At 47.8% G+C, this 16596-nt stretch overlaps 1 protein-coding gene across 2 annotated transcripts in view; it reads left to right on the forward strand.

Moving 5' to 3' along the window:
- Positions 1-16596, forward strand: part of LOC115470099 — a 212979-nt gene that overhangs the window by 113360 nt on the left and 83023 nt on the right. For both annotated transcript variants that reach the window (XM_030202999.1, XM_030203000.1), the window contains exon 8: positions 15471-15554. In XM_030202999.1, coding sequence (XP_030058859.1) covers positions 15471-15554 — 84 coding nt within the window. The remainder of the gene's footprint in view (positions 1-15470; positions 15555-16596) is intronic.

Genomic DNA, 16596 nt, shown 5'->3' on the forward strand with positions numbered 1-16596 from the left:
TTTGATTACCTTCTTTTGTACAGAATACTGGGTATGTTCTCTGTACTTAGAGGATGCATACATTCGTCACCAGAAGTATTTCAGATTTGTAATGGGGATCATTCACTGCCAGTATAATATTCTGCCATTTGGCCTAGCAACAGCTCCATGTGTATTTACAAACTGCCTAGCCATGGTAGCCATGCATCTGTGCAGGCTGAGAGTACACATGTGACCTATCTGGCAAATTGATTGATCAAGAGCTTCTCTCAGGAAGTGGCTCAGAGATCCATACACATGGCGCTCCAGGTTCTGGAGTCAGTAGGTTGAGATCTTGTTTGAATACAAATGAAACAATAAGTGTAGCCCTTTCAGTTGTTCTATTTATAGATTGTTCCAATAGTTCTGAAATATTACTCAAACCTAAGTTTGCTTTTGCCGCTACTCCCATCCCTCCTTCTTCTTTTCTGAAACTTGGAATATAATACAGTTTGTTTATAGGAGGTATTGCATCTAGAGGAAACTTCAAATTTTCTTTAAAATATATTTTAAACAATTCCATTGCGGTACATCCAGGAAGTTTAGGAAAATTTAAGAGGCTATCTTTTGCTACCGTACCTCTAAATACTTGCAATGATTCAACATCTTGTGTAAATTTGTAACTTTAGATACCACTTTTTGTTTTAACCGATCTACTGTTAACTTCAACTCTTCAAATTTGAGATTAAAAGTTGCTACTTCACCTGATGTTTTTTGCAATATTACATCCATTTTATTCAATACCAGCAATATTTTCTCCAGATTAACCTCCGGTATTTTCTCACGGAACTCAGCCTCGGAGTTCGGCGTCTTTGCTGCATTAGTCCCTCGCATGGTAATCCTTTCACCGCACTTCCGACAGTTTGATGGTTCTTCTCCCGGCGGGGGTTTCCTCTTCTCTAGTCCTCCCCGCTATGGGATCCGTTTCCCTCAATATCGGTGAGGAAGCGCTCTATGTTTGTCTGGGTCGGCGTGGAGGTTGAGGAGGGCGGGGGCACCATTCTCACCATCCCTTTACACTTAGTATGTGGCATTTTAATAAGGAAAAATCAAATTCTGCCTCCAGGTTCTCAAGAGCGTTTCACTCAACATCCGACTATGCCGCCATCTTAACACGCCCCAACTAAGCCTATTTCTTAATGCAGCTTAATAAAAGGACTCAGTGTACTTTTTAACTGTTAATGTTTTTAATGTAATACACTATATTAAAATGTATGCTAAGGTGAGTGCATATTTTTGCTTTTAAGTTTTATTTGCATTATATACTGCTTAGTGCAACCAGAGTATTAGTGTTTTACACTAAAAGCATGTCATAATACAAACACTCAAACTATAAATAAAAATTTCAATCTTGGCATATTTATTACACTTTTATGTAAACCTTTAGTAAGATTGACATCTACAACATATTGGAGCAACAATATAGATTTCTCTACAAAGCTTATATTTGCCTAACAGAGCATTTTGATGGGAGTAACACAAATTAGTCAGTGCTTAAAATGTATGGAACATCCACCCTCCGGGTGTTCTGTAGACTTAAATAAGAAACCATAAAGTCTGGAGATGTATTGGATTCTGCAATGGGGGTTGGGGTTTATTGTTACTTCCAAAAACAAATTTACTTATTCTTGTCCTGCTGGTTTTCTTTGTTAATAAAGATGATTTTTTTTTTAATGTATGGAACATGAAGCAACTCGGTGATATGTTTTGGTCATGCCCAGTGATACAACATTTTTGAGGCGAAATCTCAAAGTTCAACAAATGTTTGACCTGTGTCCCATTTTTAGCTGCTGTTTTCTTATTTGATTGCTATGATACTACTGTATCTAAACCAAATAAGACTTCACGTACCCTTTCACTAGTTCTTGGTGGCAGAGAGTCATCTTGATACAATGGTTGTGATATTGCACCTAATAGAACTCAATGGCTGAACTTACTGTATGTTGTAATAGTCTGGTTGGAATCATCCTGCCTTCTGGTAGAAATGCCAACAAATATGGGAACCTTTATGGACAGTATTAACCACATAGGGCACATAGCTGGATTTTAAATTATTAATCTTTCAATTTAGAACATGACTCTGATTACTATATACACTTTTGGGCTTGGATAAGAGTCCACCAAGCCTGGAAGTCCAGTTCTATTCTTCTAGGAGGAGGGGGGAATGGATGTGGGTAGTGGGGTATAGGGGATATATATCTGAAAAAAATAGTAAAAATCCACTTAGCTTAATGTTAAAGCACACAGCTTAAAGTGACTTTCTCCGAGGACAAGCAGGCTGCTGTTCTCACTGATGGGTGACGTCCACGCAGCCCCTCCATTCGGAATCTTCCTAGCAAGTCCTTTGCTGAGCCCGCGCGCACCGCGCATGCGCGGCCGTCTTCCCGCCCGAAAACCGGCTCGAGCCGGCCAGTCTTCTTTCGTCCGCCATCGGTACGGCTGTGTTTTTGTCGTGTCGAGCCCCGGAGAGTCGACCTCGCGCTCGTCCGGTTTTAAAATAGACGTGTTTTTTTTTCTTCGGAAAAGTTCTAAATTTGTTCGGGAAGTGATCCGGAACCCCCTTGGGTTTCGTTTGCCCCTTCCCGTGTTTCCAGTTTTTGCCCCGGTAAGTTTTCTTTCGTCGTCGGGGTAGGCCTCTTTTCGGCCTCGGTCGAGATTTTTCTCCCTTAAAGTTTTGGTGCTCCAAATTCGTCATTTCGGATTTTGATTTCGCCGGCGTGATTTTTCCGCCCATGACATCGAAGCCTTCCAGCGGCTTCAAGAAGTGCACCCAGTGCGCCCGGGTAATCTCGCTCACTGATAGGCACTCTTCGTGTCTTCAGTGTCTGGGGGCCGAGCACCGTCCTCAGAACTGTAGTCTGTGTTCCCTGTTACAAAGGCGGACTCAGGTAGCGAGATTGGCCCAGTGGAACGTTTTGTTCTCGGGGCTCTTCGTCGGCATCGGCACCGGGGTCATCGTGTGCATCGACGTCATCAGCGTCCAGACCTTCATCCTTGGCCGCCAGTGCATCGAGTGCATCGAGGCATCGGCCCTCTGCATCGGCGCCGAGACATCGGATAGCCTGCATCGACGTCGGTGGTACCGGGACCTCGTCTCCTGATGTCGTCGGACGGTGGTGCATCGGGTGGAGTGCAGGTGAGGGCTGTCCATTCCCCTGCTGGTGGCGGTGAGCCTTCGGGTGGGTCTCCCCCTACCCTGAGGGCTCCTGCGGTACAGCCCCCCCGGGATCGACCTGCTTCGACCTCGGCCCTGAGGAAGCGACGGATGGATTCTACTTCCTCCTCGTCGGTGCCGGGGAGCTCCGGTGACATGCTTCGGAAGAAGTCGAAGAAGCATCGACACCGGTCTCCTCCCCGCGTCGGCACCGAGAGCTCTGGGTCGCCGAGGGAGTCGGCACCCAGCAGGCATCGGCACCGAAAGGACCGCTCACCCTCTGTTCAGGAGGTGTCGATGCGCTCCACTCTGGACAGCCCGGACCAGCCTCCACGCCCGGAACAGGTTCTGACGTCGACGCCTGCATCGACCTCCCTGCCTTTCTCTGCAGCCGCTCTGAACGAGAAGCCTCCGGGCCGTTCTCCCAGAGATTCTGGGAGAGCTGTTGCGCCCTACCCCTCCGATACCGTGCGGTGCTTGCGCCTCCGGTACCGTCGAGCGTGGCGCCGGCTGGCCCTCGTCCCGGGGTGAGGTCCCCCGACACGCGGTACCGACTGCGGCCACCTCCCAGGAGGGCTCCCCGACTACGTCGGCGGAGGGAGCTTTGCCGATGCGGGCAAGGGAGTCTACCTCTCGACGCCCCCATCGTGGACGTGGCTCCACGGTAGTCGAGCCGGGCGAGGTTGCAGACACAGGTCCGTGAACTTGTGTCTGACACCGAGGGTGAGGCCTCGTGGGAAGAAGAAGAAGACCCCAGATATTTCTCTGACGAGGAGTCTGAGGGTCTGCCTTCCGATCCACTCCCTCTCCCGAAAGACAGCTTTCTCCTCCCGAGAGTCTGTCTTTTGCTTCCTTTGTCCGGGAGATGTCTACGGCCATCCCCTTCCCGGTGGTTGTGGAGGACGAGCCCAGGGCTGAAATGTTTGAGCTCCTGGACTATCCTTCTCCACCTAAGGAAGCGTCCACTGTTCCCTTGCACCATGTCCTGAAAAAGACATTGCTTGCGAACTGGACCAAGCCACTAAGTAACCCCCACATCCCCAAGAAGATCGAGTCCCAGTACCGGATCCATGGGGACCCAGAGCTGATGCGCACTCAGTTGCCTCACGACTCTGGAGTTGTGGATCTGGCCCTAAAGAAGGCTAAGAGTTCTAGGGAGCATGCTTCGGCGCCCCCGGGCAAAGACTCTAGAACCTTAGACTCCTTTGGGAGGAAGGCCTACCATTCCTCTATGCTCGTGGCCAAAATCCAGTCTACCAGCTCTACACGAGCATACACATGCGGAACAATGTGCGGCAGTTGGCGGGCTTGGTTGATGCTCTCCCCCCTGAGCAAGCCAAGCCTTTTCAGGAGGTGGTCAGGCAGCTGAAGGCGTGCAGAAAATTCCTGGCCAGAGGGGTGTATGACACCTTTGATGTTGCGTCCAGGGCCGCTGCTCAAGGTGTGGTGATGCGCAGGCTCTCATGGCTGCGTGCCTCCGACCTGGAAAATAGACTCCAGCAGCGGATTGCGGACTCGCCTTGCCGTGCAGACAATATTTTTGGAGAGAAAGTCGAGCAGGTGGTAGAGCATCTCCACCAGCGGGATACCGCATTCGACAAGTTCTCCCGCCGGCAGCCTTTAGCATCTACCTCTACAGGTAGAAGATTTTTTTTGGGAAGGAGGACTGTTCCCTACTCTTCTGGCAAGCGTAGGTACAACCCTCCTTCTCGACAGCCTGCGGCCCAGGCTAAGCCCCAGCGCGCTCGCTCTCGTCAGCAGCGTGCGCCTCAGCAAGGCCCCGCGGCTCCCCAGCAAAAGCAAGGGGCGAGCTTTTGACTGGCTCCAGCAGAGCATAGCCGACATCCAAGTGTCAGTGCCGGGCGACCTGCCGGTCGGGGGGAGGTTGAAAGCTTTTCACCAAAGGTGGCCTCTCATAACCTCCGATCAGTGGGTTCTGCAAATAGTCCGGCAAGGATACACCCTCAATTTGGCCTCAAAACCTCCAAATTGTCCACCGGGAGCTCCAATCCTACAGCTTCCAGCACAAGCAGGTACTTGCAGAGGAACTCTCCGCCCTTCTCAGCGCCAATGCGGTCGAGCCCGTGCCATCCGGGCAAGAAGGGCTGGGATTCTATTCCAGGTACTTCCTTGTGGAAAAGAAAACAGGGGGGATGCGTCCCATCCTAGACCTAAGGGCCCTGAACAAATATCTCGTAAAAGAAAAGTTCAGGATGCTTTCCCTGGGCACCTTCTCCCCATGATTCAGCAAAACGATTGGCTATGCTCTCTGGACTTGAAGGATGCCTACACACACATCCGATACTGCCAGCTCACAGACAGTATCTGCGATTTCAGTTGGGCACACGCCACTTCCAGTACTGTGTGCTACCCTTTGGGCTCGCCTCTGCGCCCAGGGTGTTCACAAAGTGCCTAGCTGTAGTAGCAGCGGCACTTCGCAGGCTGGGGGTGCATGTGTTCCCATATCTCGACGATTGGCTGGTGAAGAACACATCCGAGGCAGGAGCCCTGCAGTCCATGCAGATGACTATTCGCCTCCTGGAGCTACTGGGGTTTGTGATAAATTACCCAAAGTCCCATCTTCTCCCAGCGCAGAGACTCAATTCATAGGAGCTCTGCTGGATTCTCGGACGGCTCGCGCCTACCTCCCAGAGGCGAGAGCCAACAACTTGTTGTCCCTCGTCTCGCGGGTGCGAGCGTCCCCAGCAGATCACAGCTCGGCAGATTTTGAGATTGCTGCGCCACATGGCCTCCACAGTTCATGTGACTCCATGGCCCGCCTTCACATGAGAATCTGCTCAATGGACCCTAGCTTCCAGTGGTTTCAGGCTGCTGGGGATCTTAGAAGACGTGATCCACCTGTCCACGAGTTTTCTCGAATCCCTGTATTGGTGGACGATTTGGTCCAATTTGACTCTGGGACGTCCTTTCCAAATTCCTCAGCTACAAAAAGTGCTGACCACGGATGCGTCTCTCCTGGGATGGGGAGCCCATGTTGATGGGCTCCACACCCAAGGAAGCTGGTCCCTCCAAGAACGCGATCTACAGATCAATCTTCTGGAGTTGCGAGCGATCTGGAACGCTCTGAAGGCTTTCAGAGATCGGCTGTCCCACCAAATTATCCAAATTCAGACAGACAACCAGGTTGCCATGTACTATGTCAACAAGCAGGGGGGCACCGGATCTCGCCCCCTGTGTCAGGAAGCCGTCAGCATGTGGCTCTGGGCTCGCCGTCACGGCATGGTGCTCCAAGCCACATATCTGGCAGGTGTAAACAACAGTCTGGCCGACAGGCTGAGCAGGATTATGCAACCTCACGAGTGGTCGCTAAACTCCCGAGTGGTGCGCCAGATCTTCCAAGCGTGGGGCACCCCCTTGGTGGATCTCTTCGCATCTCGAGCAAACCACAAAGTCCCTCAGTTCTGTTCCAGGCTTCAGGCCCCCGGCAGACTGGCATCGGATGCCTTCCTCCTGGATTGGGGGGAGGGCCTCCTGTATGCTTATCCTCCCATCCCTCTGGTGGGGAAGACTTTGTTGAAACTCAAGCAAGACCGAGGCACCATGATTCTGATTGCTCCTTTTTGGCCGCGTCAGATCTGGTTCCCTCTTCTTCTGGAGTTATCCTCCGAAGAACCGTGGAGATTGGAGTGTTTTCCAACCCTCATCACGCAGGACGAAGGGGCTCTTCTGCATCCCAGCCTCCGGTCCCTGGCTCTCACGGCCTGGATGTTGAGAGCGTAGACTTTGCCTCTTTGGGTCTGTCAGAGGGTGTCTCCCGTATCTTGCTGCTTCCAGGAAAGATTCCACTAAGAGGAGTTACTTCTTTCTATGGAGGAGGTTTGCCGTCTGGTGTGACAGCAAGGCCCTAGCTCCTCGCTCTTGTCCTACACAGACCCTGCTTGAATACCTTCTGCACTTGTCTGAGTCTGGTCTCAAGACCAACTCTGTAAGAGTTCACCTTAGCGCAATCAGTGCATACCATTACCATGTGGAAGGTAAGCCGATCTCAGGACAGCCTTTAGTTGTTCGCTTCATGAGAGGTTTGCTTTTGTCAAAGCCCCCTGTCAAGCCTCCTACAGTGTCATGGGATCTCAATGTCGTTCTCACCCAGCTGATGAAACCTCCTTTTGAGCCACTGAATTCCTGCCATCTGAAGTACTTGACCTGGAAGGTCATTTTCTTGGTGGCAGTTACTTCAGCTCGTAGAGTCAGTGAGCTTCAGGCCCTGGTAGCCCAGGCCCCTTACACCAAATTTCATCATAACAGAGTAGTCCTCCGCAGTCACCCTAAGTTCTTGCCAAAGGTCGTGTCGGAGTTCCATCTGAACCAGTCAATTGTCTTGCCAACATTTTTTCCCCGTCCTCATTCCTGCCCTGCTGAACGTCAGCTGCACACATTGGACTGCAAGAGAGCATTGGCCTTCTACCTGGAGCGGACAGAGCCCCACAGACAGTCCGCCCAATGTTTGTTCTTTTGATCCCAATAGGAGGGGAGTGGCTGTAGGGAAACGCACCATATCCAATTGGCTAGCAGATTGCATTTCCTTCACTTACGCCCAGGCGGGGCTGGCTCTTGAGGGTCATGTCACGGCTCATAATGTTAGAGCCATGGCTGCGTCGGTAGCCCACTGTAGTCAGCCTCCATTGAAGAAATTTGCAAAGCTGCCGACGTGGTCATCTGTCCACACATTCACATCTCATTACTGCCTGCAGCAGGATACATAAGTACATAAGTACATAAGTAGTGCCATACTGGGAAAGACCAAAGGTCCATCTAGCCCAGCATCCTGTCACCGACAGTGGCCAATCCAGGTCAAGGGCACCTGGCACGCTCCCAAACGTAAAACATTCCAGACAAGTTATACCTAAAAATGCGGAATTTTTCCAAGTCCATTTAGTAGCGGTCTATGGACTTGTCCTTTAGGAATCTATCTAACCCCTTTTTAACTCCGTCAAGCTAACCGCCCGTACCACGTTCTCCGGCAACGAATTCCAGAGTCTAATTACACGTTGGGTGAAGAAAAATTTTCTCCGATTCGTTTTAAATTTACCACACTGTAGCTTCAACTCATGCCCTCTAGTCCTAGTATTTTGGATAGCGTGAACAGTCGCTTCACATCCACCCGATCCATTCCACTCATTATTTATACACTTCTATCATATCTCCCTCAGCCGTCTCTTCTCCAAGCTGAAAAGCCCTAGCCTTCTCAGCCTCTCTTCGTAGGAAAGTCGTCCCATCCCCACTATCATTTTCGTCGCCCTTCGCTGTACCTTTTCTAATTCTACTATATCTTTTTGAGATACGGAGACCAGTACTGAACACAATACTCCAGGTGCGGTCGCACATGGAGCGATACAACGGCATTTATAACATCCGCACACCTGGACTCCATACCCTTCCTAATAACACCCAACATTCTATTTGCTTTCCTAGCCGCAGCAGCACACTGAGCAGAAGGTTTCAGCGTATCATCGACGACGACACCCAGATCCCTTTCTTGATCCGTAACTCCTAACGCGGAACCTTGCAAGACGTAGCTATAATTCGGGTTCCTCTTACCCCACATGCATCACTTGCACTTGTCAACATTGAACTTCATCTGCCACTTGCACGCCCATTCTCCCAGTCTCGCAGGTCCTCCTGTAATCGTTCACAATTCCTCCTGCGACTTGACGACCCTGAATACTTTTGTGTCATCGGCGAATTTAATTACCTCACTAGTTATTCCCCATCTCTAGGTCATTTATAAATACATTAAAAAGCAACGGACCCAGCACAGACCCCTGCGGGACCCCACTAACTACCCTCCTCCACTGAGAATACTGGCCACGCAATCCTACTCTCTGCTTCCTATCTTTCAACCAGTTCTTAATCCATAATAATACCCTACCTCCGATTCCATGACTCTGCAATTTCTTCAGGAGTCCTTTCGTGCGGCACTTGTCAAACGCCTTCTGAAAATCCAGATATACAATATCAACCGGCTCCCCATTGTCCACATGTTTGCTTACCCCCTCAAAAAAATGCTTTAGATTGGTGAGGCAAGACTTCCCTTCACTAAATCCGTGCTGACTTTGTCTCATCAGTCCATGTTTTTGTATATGCTCTGCAATTTTATTCTTAATAATAGCCTCCACCATCTTGCCCGGCACCGACGTCAGACTCACCGGTCTATAATTCCCCGGATCTCCTCTGGAACCCTTCTTAAAATCGGAGTAACATTGGCTACCCTCCAGTCTTCCGGTACTACACTCGATTTTAGGGACAGATTGCATATTTCTAACAGTAGCTCCGCAAGTTCATTTTTTAGTTCTATTAATACTCTGGGATGAATACCATCAGGTCCCGGTGATTTACTACTCTTCAGCTTGCTGAACTGACCCATACATCCTCCAAGGTTACAGAGAATTGTTTAGTTTCTCCGACTCCCCCGCTTCAAATATTCTTTCCGGTCACCGGTGTCCCCCCCCCAAATCCTCCTCGGTGAAGACCGAAGCAAAGAATTCATTTAATTTCTCCGCTACGGCTTTGTCCTCCTTGATCGCCCCTTTAACACCATTTTCGTCCAGCGGCCCAACCGACTCTTTGGCCGGTTTCCTGCTTTAACGCGACAGTCGGTTCGGGCAGTCAGTTCTTCAGAACCTGTTTGGGCTTTAGGATCCAACTCCACCCCCGAGGGCCCTGTTTGTTCTGTTCCAGGCTGCACTCTCAGTTAGTTGGTAAATTTTTAGGTCAATCTCAGTTATGTCCTCGCCGTTGCGAGGCCCAATTGACCATGGTTGTTGTTTTGAGTGAGCCTGGGGGCTAGGGATACCCCATCAGTGAGAACAAGCAGCCTGCTTGTCCTCGGAGAAAGCGAATGCTACATACCTGTAGAAGGTATCTCCGAGGACAGCAGGCTGATTGTTCTCACAAACCCGCCCGCCTCCCCTTTGGAGTTGAGTCTTCCCTTGTTTCTCTTTGCTACAATACGAGACTGGTCGGCTCGAGCCGGTTTCGGGCGGGGAAGACGGCCGCGCATGCGCGGTGCGCGAGGGCTAGCAAAGGACTTTGCTAGGAAGATTCCGATTGGAGGGGCTGCCGTGGACGTCACCCATCAGTGAGAACAATCAGCCTGCTGTCCTCGGAGAATACCTTCTACAGGTATGTAGCATTCGCTTTATAGAAGTAACTTGGCATAAAAAAACAAGTTTTCAAAGCTTTGTTAAAGGACAGTTGCTACTACTATGCAGATCAGCAAGTAAGGCATTATATAAACATGGCCCAGCACAGTGAAATGCTCAAAGGAATGTACTCTGCTAATTTGATAAATGAAGAGTAATTTCCACATATGCCTTATGAATCAAATACAGGAGCTTAAATTAAATACTGGCAGCAACTGGAAGCCAGTTTCACTCCATAAGCATAGATGTAGTATGATCAGACTTTTTTCTCACCAGTAATCAACCTGACTGCTGCATTTTCAACAAGCTGCAACCTCTTCAAACCATTATTTGTTAATCTTTGATATAATGAATTGCAGTACTTGGGCTGGCTTGTAACTATTCGATGGACACCTTTAATCAAATTTGCATGAGTGAAAAAGTGTTTCATTTGACAAATCATTCTGAGATGATAGAAACAGGAACTTACAACAGCACCAGTTTGAGAAGATAACTTAAAATGTTTATTGCAAAGAAATCCTAATGTCAGGGGATCCAAGTTGGCTGACAGTGTCTGACATTTAGCAAGCTACTCTGTCTCTCCTGGCAAGTTTTTGCCTTTTTCTCTTGTTTCTACTATGCCTGAATGAAGGGGGAAAGTTAGAGCGGCTTTACCTATTACTCCACTTCCAGGACAGACCTCCTTGTTGCAATTTGGAGTGAACATGCAGCAAAAAACTGGAGGGATCCTTGCTGGTGTGCCATTGCAGGGACAGCTAGCATGCCTTGAGAGCATTTCACTTAGCTTACCAGCCTGCACTACCCCACAACTGCTTACTGTTAGCCCCCCCCCCCCCCCCCCCCCCCCAGTGCAAGCGGAGGAGCTGGTTCTCTGACAACCTCAATGAATTTGGAAGTAAAAGTATGGGAGTTATTGGCGTACTAACTATTTTTGCGCATGATGATTTCCCCTGGAATGGTCCAGGGTTGGATATTGAAGTAGCTTCAGCTGGTCAAGCGGTGGTCCCAGAAGTCTGTGGTGGCGCCATCAGAGATCACTCTCTTTTCTGTATGGGAGGCAATCACCTATCTGGATAAAACTAAATAGTAGATTCAGTCGAGTGGAGCAAACTGAAGATGATATGATCCCTTGTGTATCCAAAATAGGGAACATCTTTAGTTCTCAGAGGACAAGCAGGCCATATTCTCACATGTGGGTAACATTATCCACGTTGCCTTGTGCAGAGCATTAAAAGGCTAATATGTCTTTAAGAGCATGCACAGTGCCACCACAGCACGTGTACGAGTGCCTTCCCGCCTGCCACGAGAGCACAGAACCAGCAGCTGCTTCATCCACAGTGAGGAGAGGACGCGCGATTCGCAGTTCCTCACATTTTCTAGTGTGTGAGTTGTATTTTTTTGAGCATGTTGTACCTTCCCTGGGAGATTTCTCTCCTGGTTTCTTTTGTTTTTTTGTTTTGTCCCTTTTTTTCACCTTTCCCTTTTTGTATTAGGCATTATTCCCCTATTTTTTAGGTTTTCTTATTTTTTTTCACACTCTTTAGGGCTTCTTTGATCAGGGCTTGTTCCCTGTATTTTTTCTGGTGCTTTGCTCCTTTTTCTGGCATCATTGAGCTGTTTGATTTGGCCACAGGTGTTTTCCTTTCCATGTCATCGAAGGTTCCCAATAGCTTTAAGTGCTGTACCTGGTGCAATAGGACCATCTCTGGAAAAGACACTCATTCTTGGTGTCTTCAGTGTTTGGGGCCTGAACATACCCTTTCTAGCTGTGTTCTTTGCCTTTGTATGAAGAAAAGGACTCAGCTAACCAGAGAGGCTCAGCGAGGAAAAGCTTTTTTGAACCCGGTCCAAATCCTCGACATCTGTCTGCATCAAGAGTTGCACTAGCATCAGTTCATATGGCTGCTAGGCCTGTCTTGGACACTGGCAGTGGCCTTGCATCGTGTAGAACTCCCACCTGCCTCTATGCAGACTGCAGTGCAGGGCGCCCGGGGATTGGTCGACATCAGACTCAACCCCGAGGCTATGTGAGGATTCTATGTTATCCTTATTGGCATTGAGGATTGTAGATGACTGGCATCGGGCAGAGGCCAAGAAGCAACGGCATCGATCCCCCTTGACTCATGGTGCCGGGAGCTCTGGGGTACCAAGGGATCCCCTGGTCGCCGAGAAGTGTTGTATCTGGGAGGACTGCTCCCTCTCCATGTAGGAGGAGATAATGTACAGGTCTCCATGCAGCCAGGACCAAGCATCCCTTTGACCCTGGCAATTCTACAGCCTGTCTCTGACCCGACACCTCAGGCTTTTCCCATGGCCTCTCTCAATGAGCGCATCCAGGCCATGCTCCATGAGCATTTGGCGTGGATCTTACTACAGAGTGCATTGGTGTTTGGGGTGCTTCTGCCTGCTCTTGCTGAGCTCCACAAGGCCCTCTGCCTGCAGTGAGGTGTCCAACGCCATTGAAGGAAGCTTTACTGGCGTTGAAGGTGGAGCAGAAACCTTGACACCTCTCTCGAGGACATGGTTCCTCTGTAACAAGGCAGGCTCAGTCTTGGCCCTCCCATGAGGAGTTATTTGTCAACACTGATAAGGAGTGCTCATGGGAGTCTGATGAGGATCCATGGTACTTCTCGTAGGAGGAGTCCTATATATCCCATACGACTTCTCCCGTCCTGAAGAAAGAAGAAAATCTCCACCTGAGAGCCTTTCCTTCCCCTCATTTGTCAAGAAAATGGTGGATGCCATTCCATTTCATTTAGAGACTGAGGACGAGCCGAGGGCTGAGATGTTCAAGGTCCTGGACTATGATTCTCCTCCTAGAGAGGCTATGAGTTCCCTCTGTTGGTCCCTGTATTCTGTACCGGATCCAGAGTTCCCCTGGTTTGATAGGCTTTAGTTGCCTCATCACTCCTTGGTGGTGGAATCCAAGAGCCAGGAGTTCTAGAAAATATGCTTCATCGCCTCCTGGCAGAGAAACTAGAACCCTGGATTCTTGTGGGTAAAAAAAATAATCTATCTCCCATATTCAGTCTTACCAGCTCCACATGAACCTATATTTGCGGAACTTGGTGCGCAGTATGTCTGATTTGGTGATTTTCTCCCACAGGAGCGGGCTGAATCTCTTCACCAGTTGGTGAAGCAGCAGAAGGTGTGTCGAAAGTTCTTGGCCAGGGGCACCTATGTCCCCTTTGATGTGGAGCCCAGGATCCCTGCCCAGATTATAGTGATGTGCAAACTTTCATGGCTCTGTGTCTCTGACTTAGACACGGCGATCCAGCAGAGGTTGGCGAATACCACGTGCTAGAGGAATAACCTCTTTGGAGACAAGGTGGAGGAGGTTGCTGACCTCATCAAGGAACATACTGACACCATTAATACTCTCTCCCTTGTTAATAAAAATATATTTTTTAAAATACTCTCTCCCACCGGACTTCTTCTGCACCTTCCTCCTCATCGATTTTTGGGAAAGTCGAAGAGGGGTCCCTACTACTCTCAGACGTAGGTGCGCTCCCTCTCACCAGCCTGAGCATGCTCAGTCCCAGTCGCTCGTTCTCATCAACCACATGTGCCCAAGACCCATCCAGCTCCCCTGTCAAAGTCAGGGATGACCTTTTGACTGGCTCCAGCAGAGCATAGCTGCAGTAAAAGTGACTATCCTGGATGACCTGCTGATTGGGGGGAGGCTGAATTTTTTTTTTCTCGGAAAGTGGCACCTTGTAATCTCCGATCAGTGGGTTCTTCTATAGTCCGTTTTGGTTACACCTTGCATTGACGGCAGAGACCACCAAATTGCAGCTACTGGCAACCAATGAACTTGAGAATATTCTGACAAATGATCAGAACACCTTAAAGAAAATATCGACCTTAGCACAGTATTCTGGATCGTCTGTAACTTACGCATTAAGACTTGAGAACAGCCTAGATAAATAACATTACAGTAATCCAAAGAACTCAATAACAAAGCTTTAACCAGTAGCCAAAACTGATGGATATGAAAAAAATTACGAATACAACGTAATTTTTGCATAAGAGAGAGTGTTTTTTGTACCACCTTATTAACATGTGGCTCCAAAGTGCCATATAGTCCAGCATCACCCCCAAAACCCTCACTGAGGAGAAAGAGTAAACTTGTTGACCAATTACATTGCTGGTCTCTATAGGCCTTCTGGAGCCATTGAGCAACAGCTTTGTTTTTTCTGTGTTCAGCTTTAATCTATGCTCCATCATCCAGTGTTCAACAGTATAAAATATAAACTGCAAAGCAGGTAATTTGATAGAAACATCAGTTTGAATTGGAAGGAGAATGGTTATGTCATCCACATAACTAGAGGTCACAAACCCTAATTTCTCTAATTCAAAACCCAAGGTATGTAAATACACATTAAATAACAAGCGAGACAGTGGAGATCCCTGCGGGACCCTACAAACAGTACTCCACTAATCTGATTGGTCAGCTCACATTTTAACACTATATCTTCTGTAGTAAAGAAAGCTGTGGAACCAAGATCTTACCGTACCTGAAATCCCTATGGCATCCAAAATTCCAATGCTTCTAGGACACAGGAAGTATCTTCGGTTTAGGCTGGAGTCGCATCATTTCCAGTACCACGTGTTGCCTTCAGCTCCCAGGGTCTTCACCAAGTGTCTTGTTGTAGTCACAGCATCACTACGCAGACTGGGAGTCTATGTGTTCCCCTTTGTAGATGATTAGCTGGTGAAGAGCATGTCGAAGGATGGTGCTCAGGAGTCCATGTGGATAACTATTCAGTAGGTATGTCTTAAAATATACATTCTGATTTTTAAAACCACATGGTTTCATTGTTTATCACTGGTAACCATTGTGATTTCAAATCTGGTCACAGGGTAACCAAAAATTGCAGATATTTTAAATATATATATTTTGGTTATTCAGAAAACCAGACCACCTGGAAGAGATTCTCACAGACTAGATTTAGGTGCCATTGATTTATCATGAATAACTATGCTCATGTGCAAACTGTTTTCCAGAAGTAACATAATTATCTGTGCAAGCACAATGTATTTGATTAGAAGCAATGGACTGATTTTTTTCATCTACTATGTATGTAAGAAAAATATTTTGTTTCTATAACTTGTGTACTTTTTTTTTATCATAGTAATCTTGGAATTTATGCAGAAAATGCAAAACCAGATACAAATGAAGAACCTGCTCAATGTCCTCAGAACAATAATTTCTACAGGTAAATATCAGGAATTTGATATATATATTATTACTTCAAGAATATTGAACAAACTATCAAATGGCATTTTACATTTGTAGGCAAACTCCATTATAATTAAGTGATGGCATCATAGATTATTTTTATACTGTATATACACAGTTTTCAGTATGCAAGGTTGGGGTGTCTTGGGCTTTAATATACTGAGAGGAAACAAAGTAATAGGGCCATAGGTTTCCTGTTGTTTAATTTTAATTTAATGAGCAATTTAATATACCAGTAGAGCAACTGTCACAAACACTGTCACTAGGCACAGAATTTGACATTCATGTTAACTACAGGGAGAATGAGGGAAATGGCTTGAGGGATCGAGCTGTTAGAGGCAAGGGATTATGGAGGTGTGGAGGATAGAATATTGTGAAAACGGAGATAAAGGGGTGCCAAATGAGAAGTAGAAGGCAGCAAAAAGAGAGTGAACAGTAGAATAAAGGAAGGGGTGAAAATAGGGTGGCGTGCAGAATGAGAGAGAAGAAAGGGAATGGAAAGGGGGGGGGGGGAGAAATATTTAAAATTGTAAATTGTATAGGAAATGGGGGAGGGGGGAATGCTATTGGAATTCTTTAAATGATAGTCTATCAGTGATGCTTCTCTGTCAACTCCTGACCTGGTTCATCTGGGCATCAGTTAAGCAGGGAATGGTTGTTGATTGAACTGCCTCTCTACTGTATAAACTTTGTGTCCCAAGTCACTAATCTCCCAGCCTGGGTGACCTCCAATGATTCCGGTTCCCTCCCTCGCCCCTTCCTGTCTCACTCCATGGGGTCTAAAACTCTGTTCTTTGCTGAGGGTTGATTATATGGCATGTATTAAGATTACACTTTATTGTGTAACTGCCTTGGTTTGTGTGACACTTGTCTGAACTCTTTTTCCTTCTAGCAGGTATGTTTACCACTTTTTTTAGGGATATGCTTTCAGAGGTACATAAGAACATAAGAATAGCCATATTGGGTCAGACCAATGGTCCATCTAGCCCAATATCCTGTTTCCAGCAGTGGCCAATCTA

Source organism: Microcaecilia unicolor, chromosome 5 (genome assembly GCF_901765095.1).
Source record: "Microcaecilia unicolor chromosome 5, aMicUni1.1, whole genome shotgun sequence".
In the NCBI taxonomy this organism is placed as follows: domain Eukaryota; kingdom Metazoa; phylum Chordata; class Amphibia; order Gymnophiona; family Siphonopidae; genus Microcaecilia; species Microcaecilia unicolor.